Raw genomic sequence first — 19,624 nt, 5'->3', positions numbered from 1 at the left:
TAATTAACGGAAAATCGGAAACTTGATGCAAATGCATTGAACTAACTTTAAAGAACAATTAACATAAAATCGAAAATTGAATGCAACTGCATTGAACTAACCTCAAAGAATAATTAATGGAAAACTAAAAATTGGATGCAACTGCATTAAACTAAAATCAGAGATTAATTAACAGGAAATCAGAAATTGGATGCAAATGCATTGAAATAGCCTAAAAAATAGTTAACTGGAAATCAGGAGTCGGATGTAACTGCATCGCGCTGACCTCAAAGCATAAATGTCTGCTTTTTTAGCCTTCTCACATGAGTAATTAGGAACCCAAAACGAAAGTGAGTTTAAAAAAACAGACTCTTACATGTATGCAAACTGTATAGAAATTGTAAACTATCGAACTAACCTAGAAAAACAATTACCGGGAAATCATAAACTGGATGCAGATGTATTGAACTAATCTCAAAGAGTAATTAATGGGAGATTGGAACCTGGATGCAAACCTCAAATAATAATTAATTGGAAATCGGAAACTTGATGCAACTCCATTGAACTAACCTCAAAGAATAATTAATGAGAATTTGGAAACTAGATGTAACGTACTACATTAAACTAACCTCAAAGAATAATTAATGGAAAATCAGAAACTTGATGCAAATGCATTGAACTAATAACCCTAAAACATATTTGTATTATATGTAGGGGGAATAAATGTCTCGACAAATATAGTTTTATATTTTAAGTAGTGTTTATCATAATTCTTTTATTGTGATTGAGAATGTTTTGCTATTCAAGTAGCTTCAATATTATCTTCGCCACATTGGGCATTCTCACAAAACTTCAATCAAACTTCTATTGTTAAACCTAACAATAAAAAGAAGTCGGTAAGTTTTATCAAGGTTTGATGCTTCCTTTTTATAAAGCTATGCATAGTGGTGCAAGAAATTTAAATGAGTAATTAATATAATTTTCATATCTCATAGCTATGCATAGTTGCTAATATTTTTTAGAATAATTTAATATAACGGCACCCGTTTGTAAAACACGTTCATATGACAAATCTGTTCAAGTGGGAGTAGAGTATTATTTGAGGATATAGAAATAATCAATCTGTTTTAGTGATTTGTACACATTATTACGTAAGCTGAGCGGTGATGATTTACTGCTAAATTACAATAAATCTAATAAAACTATTATACAAGCTAGATTGAGTTTAAGATAATTCTATTTGAAAATTACGGATTAATATCCTAAACCACAAAGTGAAGAAGCTATCTCAATTTGATCCCTTAGTTTCCAAATACTTATGCACCATAATCACGCCCATTAACGTTATTTGGTTTATTTTTAATAAAAATATATTGTGATTCAAAAATTTGCTGCTAAATCACCATAAATCTAAAAAAACTATTATACAAGCTAGATCGAGTTTAAGATAATTCTATTTAAAAATTACGGATTAATATCCTAAACCACAAAGTGAAGAGGCTATCTCAATTTGATATCTTAGTTTCCAAGTACTTATGCACCATTATCGATGCTCATTAATGTATTTCGGTTTATTTTCAATAATAACTTATTCTGATTCGAAAATTTGCCGCTAAATCACCATAAATCTAAAAAAACTATTATACAAGCTAGATCGAGTTTAAGATAATTATATTTGAAAATTATGGATTAATATCATAAACCACAAACTGAAGAGGCTATCTCAATTTGATCCCTTAGTTTCCAAGTATTTATGCACCATAATCGCTGTTCATTAACTTATTTCAGTTTTTTTTCAATAAAAATATATTCTGATTCAAAAATTTGTGTAAAACATTTTGTGAAAACCTTTTCAGCACACAAAGTATTTAATAGATCCGGGGCGTATACCCGGGTCCAAAATCTAGTTTCGAACTAAAACAAAGTGTATTGCAAGTAGTTAGTACGTGTTATTTCTCACCACCAATAATAAACTAACAAAAAGATGCAAATTCAGCGAAACTCTGCTGGGATTTCAAAGTAACAAAATTTATTTAGTTTGTTGGGCTGGAAGCACTTCCAAATTTTAATATTCCACTACCTCAAACAAAAGTTGTTAATTTAGTATGAGTGTTTGAGTACACGTGGAGGCAGTTAAGGTGTACAATTGGATTGTAGATTAGTGGCAGTGGACAGTTGTGCTTGTCTCACATCATCGATATCTCACATTCACTGGTTCACATAATCACATGGCTTCTGATTACGCGGGGGTAGATAGTTTTCAAAAGATAATTTAAACTAGTATATTACTTGTCCCCTCGTTGTCTGCAATCTTGCCAACTTGTTTACTAGTCTCACTAGTGAGTAGTGACTAGAGTACTAGACCATCAGCATGAAAATGGAAGCTTCTCATGGAGTCGTTCGTTACATAGCTTACTTCCTCTTTTTCATCCCAGTTTTCATTCTTCTCTTTGTTCTTGGTTTCGTTAAAGGTACCTTCACACACTCATCTCTTTCTCTCTTTCTTGATTTTTTCACTGTTTTATCTAACTTATTTTTTTATACTTGTGCAGCTGCAATATTCAGCCCTTTTGTATTTCTAGTGATAGCTTTTGGTGATACTGGTGTTATCATTGGACTATGGCCTTTACATCTTTTCTGGACAGCTTACTGCATTTCCAAGTATCATCTATTTATGTTTCCCCTTTTATTTGAACTCTTTGTCTTTGCTTCATATCACTTCATTGAACTACTTACTACTGTGTTGAATGATGGTTGTTTTATTTATTTGATTTTTGATAGATCGAAAAATTTGGTCCATTTTGAAGACCCTTTTGATTTTAACACTGCCCATACCAATAGCATTGTGGACAGTGGTGGGTTTAGTTGGGACTGTGATAATGGGTATTGGGTATGCTTTTGTTTGGCCTGTTATGGAGACTTTCAGGGCTATTAGCAAGCCAGGTGTTCGGAATAAATTGCTTGGTTGTCTCGCGGTTAGTAATTTCTCTGTTCTTGTTTCCGTTATCATGATGTTCAATTTATTGACTGCTTTGTTTTGGTAATGGTTGTCCTTGATATAAAAGCAAAATTTGAAAAATATTGATGCGCAATGTGTTTTGAGGTCTGTGGTTGTATTGTGGTATACGGTCCCACTACCAAATTCACAATCGAAATAATGTAAACTCGATCAAAACTTTTGCTATTACGGTACTACCAAGCCGTAGAATTTTTTTTATCATACTAAAGCACCACGCTGTAATTTTTAAGTGTGATAAAAAAGTTAGGGATTTGGCAATGCCCTAACTTTTTCAAGTTTGATATTTGGCATTCGTTTTCAGTAATTGCTCAAACAAATAGTGGCAAAATGTTAGAGTGCTATAGTTTTGAAATTGACTCGTATATAGGATGGTACTTGGAGCAATGTATGGGGGGCGTGCACTATCGTACGTGACTTTGGGGATTTTTCCTTCCATTCTTACTTCTCAGTGATGGATGAGCTGCTTGAGGCAAAAGAGGATGAAAAGCGCATAGAACTCAAGTACAATTTCTAACAAACACCAATTATTGAAGGCACACACGTAGTATGTTATCTGTATGCCATTCTTGGATAAATCAAATACTTTATGCCCAGGAACACTGGCTTCAAATGGGAGGAAAAACAAAGGCCTTTGAATAAAACCACATTGGATTAGCAGATCCATAATATTTTTTACATTTTGAGTTAGGTACATTTTCATTGGATGATTGAGGTATGAGTAATATGATTAGAAATCATCACATTAGACACTTAAAGTATCCATATTTCTTGTTGAGATGTTTAGTCCCACATGGGAAATGTAAGCCACACATAACATATCAGTATTGGGGTCTCTCCACTTATCACCAATTAGTTTTAAGCTGTATGCCCTCTTTAATACTTCTATTGCCCAGCAATGAGGAAGAGTTACATATGTGTGGTCAAGCTCCGAAGTCTGAACTGGATTTAACACCTTCCAGGATTTAATATGTTATTTTGTTCTTATAGGATATTTCAAGTGCCAGGGTGCATAGTTGCAGCAGTCTTAGGAGTTGTGCTTGATATTCCGTTGATTACCCTTATAGTTATATATAAAGCCCCCATTATGCTATTTAAAGGATGGCACAGGCTAGTGGAAGATCTTGTTGGAAGGTCAGGCCCATTTTTGGAGACTGTTTGCGTCCCCTTTGCTGGATTGTTGATAGTGCTGTGGCCGTTTGCAGTTGTATTGGCTGTTTTAGTTGGAATCATGTCAAGTTTAGGTTTTGGATGTTATGCTGCTGTTGTGGCATATCAGGTATTGTTTGATCTTATGACCCTTGAAGGATTACTATTCTCTCTGTTTCTGCTATCTGGGAAACTGGGACGTTAAGTTGCTTTGGTTATCTCTTCAACTTCACTAATGTATAAATTCATTCCGTGTAAAAAAAAGATGTTTGGTTGAGAGGGAAGTTTTGTTTTGTACTTACCATTTTTCTGTGTCAGGAAAGTTCTACAAAGAAAGGACTACTCTATGTTATCGCTAGTGTATCACTATTTGATGAGTACACCAACGATTTCCTCTACCTACGAGAAGGGTCCTGCTTTCCGAGGTATGTAAGTTATAAAGTTCTACACTGCTTTAGTTGTGACCTTAATTTCCTTAGTTAAATGTTCCGTAATTTCGTCATTAAATGCAAACATGTTTAAACTTGGTAGATGATGCAGAACAAACCTACTTCGTTCTTCATTAGTAGATCCAAGTATGATAAACACTGACTTTTTGGGCAGCCAGACCAACATTTAAGGATACACTAGATGATGACGATTCACAATTACTACCAAGAAAGGGGTTGCACGAGCAGCTTGAAGCTCTTCATGCCAAGCAAATTCTAATGGCGGGCCCTTCTGAGAAAATCAAAGCTGTGAAAGCTGTAGTGGTATGATTATTGTTAAACACGCTTGACCAATATACTTTATTTCCTGCACTTCTCTTGCTTCTATACAATATTGAAAGTAACATTAATAATTTCAAGTATTTCTTTTACATCATCTTCTGCTTCCTACATTATGCCAGTTCTTGCTTCTCTCACAGTGATACATTCTTGTCAGATATGGGATAATTTCTTTAAAGGATGTGAACTTTCTGGAGAAGAACTTATTAGAGAAGCAGCAATTGGGATACGGGATCTGGAGGCATGGCAACGAGCAAAGAACAAGATTGTTAACATTGGAATTCCTGCATATACATTTGTGCAGTGCTTTCTCAGATCTATTAGGAGTGGTTCTATTGGCTTTCTCATGCGTATGAAGAACTTCTTGCTGCTACTTTTATTTTTATTTTCAGTGAAGGGAAATATGGAGAATGTTGCATGTGAACAAGTTATGTTTCTTATAATTCTCTAGTCGTTAGATTAGAGTGACCGCTTTTAAAGAGCCCACATCATGCTAATTTTCACATCTTAATTTATCTATAATGCTTTTGGGAAGCACTGCAAATAGTTTCAAACACAGTAATAGGTGTTAGGTAGGATTTGTGATTTCTTTTGAGTGGTAACTCCGAGTAGTCACCGTGGGAGCTGATGTGCACTATATTTGCATAAACATTTTTTTATGTCCCTTAGTTTTTACACTACATTACAACATCTATCTGGAAAGGTCTTAGTTTGTTTGAAGTTGCAGTTAACTACTTTGTCTTGTTGATGTGTATCAGGTGATAATGTTGAAGTTACAAACTTGAATAGGCCCGAGGGAAGGGTGTTTGATTGGCTGTATGATCCAATGTGTGTCATGAAAGAGCAGATCAAGAGTTTAAATTTACTCGAATCAGAGGAATTGTATCTTTGCAAACTTAGTTTGTACTCTGCTGATGCTCAGAGAGTAGAAGCTTGGCAAAATGGTGGCGTTCCTCCAAATGACGAGATTAGAAGAGCACAACTCGAAGCCATAAGTAGAAGGTATTCTGAACTTGTATTTTTTTCTCTCTAGTTCTATAGTAATTTCACACTGGGATCACGTACCTGTTGTGAGAGGAGTCGGATTATTGCTTTTCCTTTGTTTCATACAAAAGGAATCGTCTTTCTTGAATTTTGGCTATTTAGGTGTGGCTCAAAATACTGAAATTAACAAGGAATTCTTTCTCGTTTCATCTTCTTTCTGTTTTAGATGGAGAATTAGAGTTTCATTAATTCCGATCCTCGAGGCCTTTTCATTGTCTACTTCTACTAATTTGTTATATAACTTAATCAGGTTACAAGCCTTTTGCTTGACTCTCTCAAGACTCCCAACCTTCCGACGTCGTTATATTGAGGTGGTGAAAGCGTTGGTGGAAGAAGCACAAAAGCAATGGAGAGAGCTTGACGATAGAGGCAGTATAGATGCGGCTTTGTAGTATCTCTCTTTTACATAAAATTTTCTTTGGCCTGCTTGACATTCAGATTTTAATGGCTTTGTAGTATCTTCTTGAACATATATATATATATATATATATATATCTGTTGCCTACTTGATCACCTGACTATAATATTAATTACCTCTTGTATTAGGAAAGTTCACAATCTTTTTCTTTTCTCTCCTCCGATGTGTTACAAGGTTGTCAAGGCAGATCACTGTCATCCAGATTCCAGAGGCGTGTATATATATAAATTTCATACCTTCAGATTTAATAGCATGTATTTGCCAACCCATGGATCTTTCATATCAAAATTGTGGTGTTGTCCCCCAAGCCAAATGTAGTTAACTCCTCTGGTCATGTGTCCATGGATCGAGATCAAACATTGGAGGCCAGAAGTTACCTCTCCCACCCCCATCCTCGTCACAAGCAAAGACTAACATTTTCACTGTTGGTTTCAATGGTGATAAAATTGTGTGTTTATTCTCACTTGTTCATGATTGAGTTTTATTTGACTTATTCCCTTCATTTCTACCATTCAAATATTTTGGTTTAATTTAAGTTCTTTAATTCTTTATCTATTATTTTTAATTCTGTCGATCTGTGATATTTTATATTGTGGATTTTAATAGGTGCGCGTCGATTCTTACAATTCACCTCTAGATCTGGCTAGCTTAAAATTAGGAAATATAGTGATACACTCATAAACAGTTTCTCCTTTTGTAATTTTGTTGCTACCTTCAGCGTTCAGATGGATGAATGACTAGAAAACATTGATACCTATTAAAGTTTAATATTACAAGTCGGCAAAGATGCCTTCTGATCAGTATGCATTTGGCAATTTTATTAGTACTGTTATTAAGTTGAGACAATGGGGAAGTGTATTATTGATCAGTTTGAGTATGTAGTCGAATCCAATTTGATGGATCTTTTACTGCAATTTGTGCAAGTATAAAGCTTACCAGGGGATTATACTGACACCTTAAAAAAGTCGAAATGAGAAAACAGATTTAATGTTTTAACGTTGTTAAAAATTGCAACCGTCATTCGAGTAGGTACAGCCATGGACACAATCTCACGTTGCGTGATATACTGTAAGTTAATGGAAAATTCTGCGACTTCTCTGCATATTGGTCTAACCCTTGTGAGCTCTAGCCAGAGATGTTTCTCACTGCTAAGAAATTGTTTTGGCTACTCTTTTATCTCAAACCAGGATGACTTCTAGCTTAGTAATCCAGTTAGTAACGCAAGCTATGGAGTTTGATTATCAGTAAATCAGTAGCTGAAAATGGACATCAAGTATTCACTGTATTCCAGAGAATAGATGATTGAATGTATCTGTTTTAGATTAGTAAATCAGTAGCTAGAAACCTTGTTTTTAGATGTATCTGTTTAACTTAATTATATGCTTGTAGGCAATTATTTACAGGCAATGATGCCTTGAGATTAGTGAGATTTTGGCAATTTTGTTAGTCTTTTTGTTATGAAGTTCGGCTACTTGGTCAAAATACAGGATGGATTATGGCATAATTCAGCCCAAGTATTTGGACAGACTGGGAACGAGTTCAAAAAGTAATGTAGCTAAAACATTGTTGAAAGATCGAGTTTGTCATTTATCTTTAGTGAAGGTAGGTGAAAACCATTTTTTAATAACGATTGGTGATGTACCTAGGTTGTATTTGAGAAGTATTTTAGAGAGCACTTCAGCTCTTCCTCTAATTCCCCATGCAACCAATGGTTCTTCTCCAGCTACAAGCCCGTTTTGTGGCTTTTTGCCTTAGTTTTTTCTCAGATTATGGTGGAGAAGATTTAAAAGGTTAAAAATAGAAGCACCAGAACTCGCTGGTGCATGGCCCGTAATAGGCCACCTCCATCTGCTAGGGGTCCTGATCCCTTCTATCGATTCCTTGGAGCCATGTCCGATAAATATGGACCGGCTTTCAGCATTCGCTTTGGAAGGAGCTGCATGCTAGTAGTGAGTGGTTGGGAACTAGCAAAGGAATGTCTTACTACGAACGACAGGATTCTTGCTAGTCGTCCACACGCCATTGGAGCGAAGTACATGGGTTACAACTATGCGGTCTTCTCGCTCACCCCTTATGGACCATTGTGGCGTGAAATCCGCAAGATTGCTACACTGGAGCTTCTATCAAATCGCCAACTAGAGAAGCTGAAACATGTGCGAACAACTGAGGTGGACATTTGCATCAAAGACTTATACAAACTTATTTGTAAGAGTAACAAAGGAGTTGAAGTACGACCAGTTATAGTAGAGATGAAGAAATGGTTTGAAGACCTTACATTCAATGTAGTGGTCATGATGATGACTGGGAAACGATATGTTGGCTCAGCAGGGGTCGGGGACAAGAATGAGATGCAGCGGTTCCAGAAAGCACTGAGTCAATGTCTTTATCTTTTTGGGTGGTCTGCTGCCATGGAAGCATTTCCATTTCTTCAGTGGATTAATTATGGAGGGTACAAGGGAGCCATGAAATCTACTGCTAGAGATCTCGACTCTGTGTTCAGAAGTTGGGTGCAGGAGCATCGACAGAGAAAACTTTCAGCAGATGTTGGGGATCATGAAGATTTTATTGATGTGATGATATCCAGTTTAGAAGGTATGGAGTTCCCTGGCTACGACCACGATACCATCATCAAGGCTACGTGCCAGGTAAGCATTGCTAAACCAAACAATTTTGGACAAATTTACTTAAGTTTTGCAGATGGAATTACGATTGCAGTAAAATCAACATCACGATCATTCAATTTCGATACAATGTTGTTATGTAGAAATTTAAGTTTGGTAACTGAGCAAACAGTAAAAATCAATTTACAAGTTTTTTATTAGCATTATTGTTAGCTTTCTTATCTTAGTACGACAAGAAAGTTCTCTGGATATTTTCTGTCATGGAATATTCAGTTTACTTGATGGGTTTCAGATTTTATGTAGGCTATGGTTCTAGGTGGTACGGACACAACCATGATCACCCTAACTTGGGCCCTATCTTTGCTGCTGAATAATCGCCATGTGCTAAGAAAAGCTCAGGATGAGTTGGATGCTCACGTTGGCAAAGAAAGGCATGTTAACGAATCAGATATTCATAATCTGTTTTATCTTCAAGCCATTGTGAAGGAAACTTTAAGGTTATACCCCCCTGTTCCACTGTCAGTACCTCATGAGTCCATGGAAGACTGCACAATAGGTGGTTACAGAATCCCATCAGGCACAACTGTGATAGTGAACCTTTGGAAGCTACACCGAGACCCACAAGTGTGGTCAGATCCTTTAGAGTTTCAACCAGAGAGATTTATCGCGAGTCACATGGATGTAGACGTAAGAGGTCAGCATTTTGAATTGATACCTTTTGGCTCAGGAAGAAGGTCCTGTCCTGGGATTTTATTTGCTCTTCAGGTTCTACATTTGACGCTGGCTCGTCTACTTCATGCATTTGATTTGGCAACACCTTTGGATACACCGGTTGATATGACTGAGACTGTTGGAGCTACTATATCCAAAGCCAGCCCATTAGAAGTCGTCCTCACTCCACGCCTCTCTTCCAAGCTCTATGATTGAGACAATTACTACTCTGAAGAGGAACTTATCATACGTACCAGTTCGTGCTAATTATGATCATATTGCCACTGATTTGTGTGGGCCATTTAATTAGCAGCCTTGATGTCTTATTTGATGTCTTATTTGAGAACGGTATTGTTGGGAACAGACAAAAACTCAAAGACATAATGACCTAAAAATACAATGTATTTTGTTGTTTTTTACATTAAATATAATGTATTTTTTTTCTTGTCTAAAAATATATTGTACTTTCAATTTTTTACGATCAATACCATCCGTTCGACTGCACGACATGTGAATTAGCCGTTAAAAAAGGTTATTTGAGCTCCATCCCCTTCTCACTTTATTTGTATGACCAAAATACCCCCGAATGCAAATCGAATTTTCATTATGCACCAGAATAGAAAACTAGTATCTCCTCTCACAAAATGAAATTTTACTGCCACAAATGGAAACACTAAAAAGTAGCTGAACGGCCTAACTCTTTAATAGACTCCTTTAGCAATCCATCAATATGATAAAAACAAGATGTGTTTCTTAGAAGAAATTAATTGGTGATCTTGATTCCAGGATTTGAAAACCAAGCTTTTGATCACAAAAATTTATCTACTGTTGTGCTAGTAAACACTTAGAACACTGATCCAAATCAAGATTGCCACAAAAATGACAATGTGATTGAGGCTTCACTGTATTGTACAGAGACCTTAAAGATGGATCATCCCGATGGCGATTCGAGCGTAATTTTCAATGAAGGAATTGAAGCAATGGGGTCAACAACAACAAATTCTAATATCTCCAACAAAGTCATCCCTAAGAATCAATTGCTCATCGCCTTTTTCAATTCACAATTCACAGAGGCGTAATCGAATTCGGGAAATACCCATAAATGATATCAATATTCAACACCCTCCTTTCATTTAGATGGAAGAACACTACTAATTTGAATCATAAGAGCCTTGCAAATTCTTTATCGGAGGAATATAAGCTCCAATCCCCTTCAGTGTACTACCCTGATCAGTAAAATTACCCAATGCCCTCATCTTATAAACTTAAAAATCCAGACAAAATTGTTGAAAATTTCATAAATGAGAAAGCAAAAGAGAAAGTTGTTTGAATTTTGCACAATTGAATCAATTTGTGGTCACGAATCACTATGAAACAAAATATCATCACACTTTTGTAGTTGCAATCTTGTATTTTTATGTTATGGCATTTTAGTCATATTAGAAAAGAAGTGCTCAAATAGGAAAAGAGAGTTGGGGATGCAACTCAAGTAACTTTTTTTTAACGGCTAATTCACATGCCGTCCAATCAAATTTGACGGATTGTATTGATGGTAAAAAAATGAAAGTATAATATATTTTTAGTCAAGAAAAAAAATACATTGTATTTAATGTAATAAACAACAAAGTACATTGTATTTTTAGATCATTACGTCAAAACTCAAAATGCAACATTTGTGTTCAATAAGAGATTTCTTAAGCATTGTTTGACCAATATTCTGGTTCCATGAACATTCATGGTCCAATATATATATATTTAAAGGATTAATAGGGTTAGGCATACCCTTACTTACATTAGAAGATTATAATCTTACATAAACTTCTCCTCTTATATTATTTGTGTTTATCTCACTTAACACACTAACGAGATAAACATCTTAAGCATGGTCCAATATTTACATCTTAGTATCTTTGAAATGTAGTAGTAATCACTGAGATAACTTTTGAACGGTGTTCTAGTGGTTCTTAGTTCCATTTTTTTTTTTGGCTAAAGAGTAATAGTACGTATCAATAACATCTGTAACAAATATATGATGTTACAGATTTCATGACAAAATATCACATACTAACTAGAATTTTGCTACATATAATAACAGCACTAGCTAGGAAATAAATCTATAATAGGCATAGTGCTCTTAGTCCTACTTTCATATGTGATCATTTTTTATGCTTCAATGATTCCATCACAAGTATCATAGATGTTATTGACACCAAGAGTGGAATGTAGGTTAGCAAAGTTTTTTCAAGAGATGTACAGGGGTCACCTACTATACAGTACAATGGAAATTCCAAGCAGTGCACATACTTACAAGACAAAGATTAGAGTGTTTGGACAATCTAAATGATTTGGTCTACGCAGTTGGAAGAAAGCCCTAAAATGTTGAAACATTTTTGGACAACTGAGGTGGACATTTGCATCAAAGACTTGAACAAACTTTGTATTAGTAACCAAGGAGGTCAAGTACAACCAGTTATAGTAGAGATGAAGAAATGGTTTGAAGACCTTAATATTCAATTTAGTGGTCATGATTGTAGGGGGATTTCCCGCTACTGTCCGGGTGACACGTGGTGAGGAAATACCTCAAGGCTACGTATCCTCATTACGAGATGAGGACTACCGGATCAGGTATGGTGTAAGCAACCTCGTGCTCATCACGTGACCTTAATGTCATGTGACGAACCGCCTCCAAATAAGAGTGTTCTCCAAGCCGCTAGGAAACATGAGAAGGCCGTCCTCAATGATAAGGAAAGAATCAAGGAGGCATATCGTGAGAATTGCCCCTTAGGGATAACTTTCTATTTAGAGAAGGGTTATCACAATCAAGGAGGGAACTCGCACCAAGATTCGGACTTCCTAATAGAGTGACTCTTAATAGAAAGCAGAGTCCCAAGAGGGAAGTAAGGGAACTCACAAACGGTGGTGATTATCATGAACTACGCGCATTGGGTTTGATTCTTCTAAGTTATAGGAGATACGTAGGCAGCTGTATATTGGTTCAACCCAAGTTCCATCATCATCCTTTTCTCATTCTAATCACACCTATCCTCCCTGCATCACACGGTCCAGTAGGGGATCGTGGGATACTCAGAAAACCCCCTGCAATGATGATGGCCGGAAAATGATATGTTAGCACAGCAGGAGTCGGAAACAAGAATGACAAGCTAGCGACGGTTCTAGAAATCACTAAGTCAATGTTTTATCTTTTTGGGTGGTGGTCTGCTGGGAAGCATTTCCATTTCCTCAATGGATTAATTATGGAGGGTACAAGGGATCCATGAAATCTCCTACTAGAGATCTCGACTCTGTGTTCAGAAGTTGGGTGCATTGTTCTTCAGTGGATTAATGTTTGACTATTCTTAATCCTATTTTCATATCTTACTATCTTTGAGAATTATTTACAATGAAATGTCAAGTGTTCATCAAGAGAACTTCAAAACATCATGTTGGAATATCGTCGGCCCGGTGCACTGATTTGGAAAACACCTACCATATTCCAACATGTGTGATTATCATTGATGCTTTAATTTGATTTTATCTTCAAAATCACTGACGTTATTGACATCGTGGAATGTAAATTAGCAAAACTTTATTAAGAGCTGTACAGGGGTCACCTATAACCTACTATACAATGGAAATTCCAAGCATAACACACGTTATATAAGATAACGATTAGAGCATCCGGTCAATCAAATCAAAAGTTGGAAGAAAGCTGGTGAAATATAATCGCACGTAAAAATTACCAATGATGCTAGATGGACCCACTTATTTGACTAACTATTTGGATCTATTGATGTGTCAAAAGTCACAATTATTGATTTACATAGAGATACATATCCGTATATATTACAATGAAAGCCAACGTTATCCAAATACTCTTTTCTTATGGCTTTTGGCACACTTACCATTTTTGTTAGGCACTTCGGCGGTCAATCCAGTCATACCACTATACCATTGAATATTTATAAATAATTAGTTTGTAGAAAATGAAGATGAAGGTGCAGCAGCAAAACTTTGAATAATCAGTCGCTGAAAATAGTGATGTTCCTCTTTCTTGAATGAGGAATCAAAACGTTGAAATAAAGTTGAAATGAACCATACAATTAGTGAAGTCCTAGTTCGATATTTCTATGACAAGTATGTTTTGTCTTTTTCTTAGAGCATCATCAACGCGTTGTTATTTTTGATTTTCAATGTGACAGTTGACAATGTTTATAGCAATTTTAATCACCAACGCGTTGTCAAATTATCGTTTATATTATAAGAATTGTCAAAACTTGAGTCAAATTGGTTAAGAAAATAGAAATGGTGTGCATGGAAAAACTTGACCCGTCCTAAGAGTGGGACGGGACTACTTTAGCCGTCCAAATTTTTTTTGTTTTTTTTTATTAAAAAATTCAAATAGTTCGATTTTGTACCTTTGGGCTTTATTACCATTGGGCTTTTGCACTGTTGGGCCTGAACGATTTTAGAAGATTTACAAAAATTATACCGTTGGGCTTTTGTACCGTTGGGCCTGAACGATTTGAGAAGATTTGCAAAAAATTGTGTACCGTGTCGCTTTTGTAATCCGTTGGGCCTGAAACATGTATTTGGGTGGTATTAGATTATGTTTTAAGCGCACTAATTTATTTAAATTTTATGTTGTAATCTATTTTTATTGTTTACGTGTATGTTTTTCTTTAAATAAAATTGTATTTTGTTTTAATGAAAGTATATTTTCTTGAAAAAATGTGTTTGTTTATAAGTTGAAATTAAAAACAAATCAACTCAACTAGAAATGAAAAACATTACAACTTAATTTGAAATAAAAACACAAAAACATCTTATAAAATTCTACGGACTTAAAACACATGCAAAACAATTAAAGACAATACACTAGGGAATTAAACAAAATACAAATATTACATTGAAGGATTGCATTGATCGCGACAAAGCCACACCTAGGGCAGAAATCATCGCTTCCTTGCAAAATGACATACAAGGTATGTCAACCTTTTGAATGATAGATGTTGATATTTGAGGGACAATCATCAACATCACACTTTTTAGAAGTTTGTCTTCTAATGTTCCATCATCATTGATAGTTATGACCACTATCATTATGCCGTTGCATTCGAGGGGTTTGGGCATTTGATGTTAATGTATGGACATGAAGTAAGCGTAATGACCAACTTCCTTACACCATTTGACAAATCTCAAGTGTAGAAATGTGGACAATATTTGATCCCCCATATTGGTAGTTGAAGTTGAAATATTAGAGAATGAAAATGAGAAAGTTGAAGTGAGGAATGAAAATGACTTTGAATATATATGCAAAGGCCCAATGGATAGAAATATATCCGTTGGGAATAAATGCCAACGGATATAAATTGATCCCCCCTTGGGAATAATGCCAACGGATATAAATTGATTGGAAGAATAATAAATTGAGGCCCATGGGCTTATTAGTCACGTTCACATGGGCTTGATTGTTCACATGAGAATTTCTTTGTCTACATAATAAAAAGCATGTATAGATTCTAAGTAATAATTAACGTAATGTCTTAAATTTAAATTAACGTAATGTAATAATTAATTTAATGCATAAAAAAAATTGGACATAGCCTCCTTTGTTTAATCAACATAATTCATATACCTAAACCTCGTTAAGATTCTCAAAACACATTTCAAACCCTAAAAAAATAACAACAACCAACAACCAACAACAAAAACAATGACATAACTAAATTATTACAAAATAGTGCAATATAACACTATGAAGCACCGCCTGCGACGGCCACTCCCTCTCCGTTTTAAGCCTCTCTTATTAGAACCTTTGTTTTGTTGCATGATATCGGTAGCAATTCTCGAAACATCAACACAATGCAATTAAAATATAAAATTGAATATATATTAAAAAAAAAAAAATGAAAATGTAAAACATATAATAAAATTACCAAGGCTTCCAATTCGTTTTGTCATCTCAAATCCCATCCCACGGCTCAGTTTGCTCTTTGCTTTAGTTCTTAAATCCTAAATAGCCATATCTTGTTGAGTGTGCTCAATTAAACTAGCTCGAAGCCCCTGGTTGATTTGCCTTTCATCGTTTCTGCATTGTGTCAATATTGTATATAAGTTAAATATACATAGTGTGTTTAAATTAACATAATGAAATAGAAATATACCTCATTAAAGCGTTGTAGATCAGTACAAGCACGGACGCTCCAAGTGAAATGTGGTCTCCATTCCCCGAGAACTAACAGCGGTATGACCATGGGTCATATGGATCACTAGGTGGGGGTGTATAACCATGATATACTCGGATGTTCTTGTGGAACTTGGGTTAAGGAATTGGACGTCTCGCCTAAAACTCTTCGACTAGTTCGACATCCATGTTTGCACCTCTATCTGATGGACCCTTGAGATAGGCTTTCCCTAGAAATTTTCCCAATAAGTCTCATAATCAAGACTGGAGTTCACATCAACATAATCTGTAAAACACGCCACGCACTCTCAACGCGATACCGTTCAATCAAATTCTCACGAAACATTCATGGCACGCGTATATGGGTGGGGGGGAGCAGGAATATATGTATATCCAATGGTTTGCATAGTCACCCTATCTCCAAGGAACCAAGCTGCGTATATCGGGGCTTGCAATTTGAATCTTTTAACGACATTAGAGTACTATCTTCGACGGATATGCATATTCTCAAATTGAGAACCTTGCCACGGACTCAAACAATAGATTTCATACTTTTCGTCTCTCTATTTGGATCCTAGCGGCTTGAAGATCATTATGGACCTCATCTTTTAATCTAGCATGACAAAAACAGCCCATCCCCCGAGGCGAGGCCATAAGTCCTTATCCCAATCCTCTTTCGATTATAGGGTTTAAGCAAGCCAAATACTCATACCACCGGTTGTCACACCCAATTTGACGAGAATTGGAAAAACATTATTTGTCCCCGACTCTTGATCTCCAGGGTGTGACGACTCTCCACTTCCAAAACCCATAAACAGTTTAAAATATGCGGATAATTAAAACCAATAAAAATTTCAATTATACATAAGTCCTCTTCATTACAAAATTCCCAATTAAGATTAGGTTACAAATCTCTTTTCAATAACTCTTTAATTAAAATATACAAATGAGAATACAAAAACATTGTCTAGGCGAAAAGCTATATCACCTCAAGGAAAAACAAAAGCGATCAGGAGATGTAACGCTTAATGCAAACCACAAGCAGCCCAACCTTCTTCAACACTAAACCTGTCAAAACTTATCAACTATGTTCATTGGATGAACACACCCGATAAGCAAACATGCAAATCGGGTCGGCATTATAAACAATCTTTGGTGTGAGTAGCCCTAAAATATAAATATACTTATACATATATATACACAATCCACAAGGCAGTTAGTTCCTCCACCGAGGCGCCTTAACTTTCAACGACTAATATAACATACTCAAGTACAATAACTAAGGCAGGTATTTCCTCCACTGAGGCGCCTTAACTTCCCACTACTAAACACAACATATTATCGCGATCATAAATAAGGCATGTAGTTCCTCCATCGAGGCTTTAGGTTCTAACTAAACAAATAACCAACCAAACATATTACCATAATTAGATTATTTCGGGCTTTCTTTGTGTGTCCCTAAAATCACGTCGTATCTATGTCTTACCTAGTTTCCCGGCTACCACAATCGCTACCCAACGCTTGAACATGTACATCCACATGCCTCCCTTTACATAATGAGCCACTCCGTGCGTAACCACCTGGCGGGATGCCGCGGCACACTGAGTAAATCCTCACACGGAAGCCAAATCTATGTAAGACCGCCACTATTCGGCATAAAATATTGCATCATCGATTTCTATTTTGCGAACGGAATATATCAAGCCACTATTCGGCTTCACGATTGCCCAACACATGGGTCAATCACATCTTATATATACACCCAACACATGGGTCAATCATATCACATAAGCCCACACAAGGCAAATCTCATGAGTTGTGGTAGTCGGGTTCTAGGATTTTCGTTCGTAATTTATTCGGGTGTCAAACGTTTATGACTCATAAGCATTTCTACTATCTGCGTGCGGTCAATTACCTTATTGCACTAAGCCACAATACATAGACATATCTCAGTTACCTCATAACCATTTTCATTCTTTCACGTGCCAATATATTATTGCACTACACCACACTCCCGTGGGCAAATATTCACCAATACTATATTAGCATCTCACATATAAAATAATGGAGTGTATATACATTTTTCCATGGTATTGCAATAATATAACTATCTCAACATATTATATTATGTCACAATGCTTCAACGTATCGCATACATTTTTATTATAACGTATTAGGAATATAATATCTCCTAACATCTCAATATCGTCACGTGTCAAAAATACATAACATCAAGGTCAAATCTTTCTTAGATATTGACAACCACATATATACTAGCTTCCACAGCATTTTATTATTATATGTGTCCATATAATATACACATAAAGCGATCACAAATAAAAAATCCACGGTCCACAATCAAAGCCCAATATATATATATGCTTTACACACTACTCACGTCAAATCTAAATTAGATAATGACAAACCAAGTTATATAATATCGACAACATTTTATTTCTATATTTATCCATATAGTCCAATATGTGAAAAAACTAGAAAAGTCAACATTCACAGTCAACGGTCAAAGTCAAACGGTCAAATGTCAAAGTCAACGGTCGACGGTCAAAGCCAAAGTCAACACGTCATGGTCAAAGTCAAAGTCAACACATCATGGTCAAAATCAAAGTCAACCCATCATGGTCAAAGTCAACACATCATGGTCAAAGCCAGAGTCAACACATCATGGTCAAAGTCAACACATCATGGTCAAAGTCAACACATCATGGTCAAAATCAAAGTCAACCCATCATGGTCAAAGTCAACACATCATGATCAAAATCAAAGTCAACCCATCATGGTCAAAGTCAACACATCATGGTCAACGTCAAAATCAACACGTCATGGTTGAAGTTATCGTTATCAAAGTCAAACTATCGTTTAAGGTGTTCACAACAGGTTCGTGGTCATAATCATGGTTCAAGTGGCTAAAGGCAAAAGTGTATGGCTCATGAGCTCATGACTAAGGTCATGGTTAGGCCCAACCGGTCTAGCCCAAACCTTTGAACCCGTGAAGTCTAAAACATTGGAAGACCCATATAGATCTATTTTAAGTCTTATGGATCGGTCCCAAGCAATATTATAAATTGGCCAAAGCAGGTTAAGTGATCGGGCCCAAAGGAAACTAATTAAACCGGTCCAACACACAAATGGTTCGCCCATCAATTTAAGCTAACCGGTCCACAAATTAAAACAAAACCGGCCCAAATAGCTAATAGAATTTGGCCCATACAACTAAAACAAACCGCCCAAAAAACTTAAACATTTCGCCCAAGCAACAAATGAAATTAGGACCGGCCCAAAAGTTAAACCGACCTGTGCCCAAGCCCAAGCCGTCAGCGGTCTTCTTCACCCATTCTCCTCCACCACCACCAAAATCCGGCCACCACAAACTCCGATCGCCCACCCATTTCAAACACACGGTTTTGATCCTCCTAGAAACCCCTACCACTTTAACAAAGATAATAACTCTAATTCTTAAATTCAACATATCGCCCAAAACTAGATCTGAGAATATTCCGACCGCCATTAATGGCTTCCACCAAGCTCTAATCGACAGCCTCACACAACCCTCACACACCCAAAACCAACCATCAACCCAATCATCCACAATCAAAAACGAAAAAAACCCAACACTAATAGTTACATAAACTATTACTGGCGATTTCTTGGTTGTGTCTTTGGCAGCCCTGGACGCCCTCTACCGAGCTCCAACAGCACTTCCGCCAACCCCCAACC

At 36.2% G+C, this 19,624-nt stretch overlaps 2 protein-coding genes across 2 annotated transcripts; both read left to right on the top strand.

Annotated features, from left to right (window-relative positions):
* The first annotated feature begins 2,225 nt into the window (after positions 1–2,225).
* Positions 2,226–6,505, top strand: LOC147501499 (putative membrane protein At3g27390). Its single transcript, XM_086606565.1, has 10 exons — positions 2,226–2,450; positions 2,532–2,640; positions 2,759–2,954; positions 3,366–3,499; positions 3,986–4,274; positions 4,463–4,569; positions 4,752–4,896; positions 5,069–5,261; positions 5,670–5,913; positions 6,206–6,505. The coding sequence occupies exons 1-10, from the start codon at positions 2,351–2,353 to the stop codon at positions 6,345–6,347; spliced, it is 1,659 nt and encodes a 552-aa protein (XP_086462691.1). The 5' UTR covers positions 2,226–2,350; the 3' UTR covers positions 6,348–6,505.
* Positions 6,506–8,225: 1,720 nt separating this feature from the next.
* Positions 8,226–10,136, top strand: LOC147501498 (cytochrome P450 CYP82D47-like). The gene is made up of 2 exons (XM_086606564.1): positions 8,226–9,018; positions 9,298–10,136. Exons 1-2 carry the CDS (start codon positions 8,263–8,265, stop codon positions 9,919–9,921), a joined length of 1,380 nt encoding a protein of 459 aa, XP_086462690.1. The 5' UTR covers positions 8,226–8,262; the 3' UTR covers positions 9,922–10,136.
* The last annotated feature ends 9,488 nt before the right edge of the window (positions 10,137–19,624 follow it).

The sequence above is a fragment of the Coptis chinensis genome, chromosome 4 (genome assembly GCF_015680905.1).
Source record: "Coptis chinensis isolate HL-2020 chromosome 4, ASM1568090v1, whole genome shotgun sequence".
In the NCBI taxonomy this organism is placed as follows: Eukaryota; Viridiplantae; Streptophyta; class Magnoliopsida; order Ranunculales; family Ranunculaceae; genus Coptis; species Coptis chinensis.
Note: the sequence above shows the minus strand (reverse complement) of the source record. Positions and strands in the feature narration are given on the sequence as shown.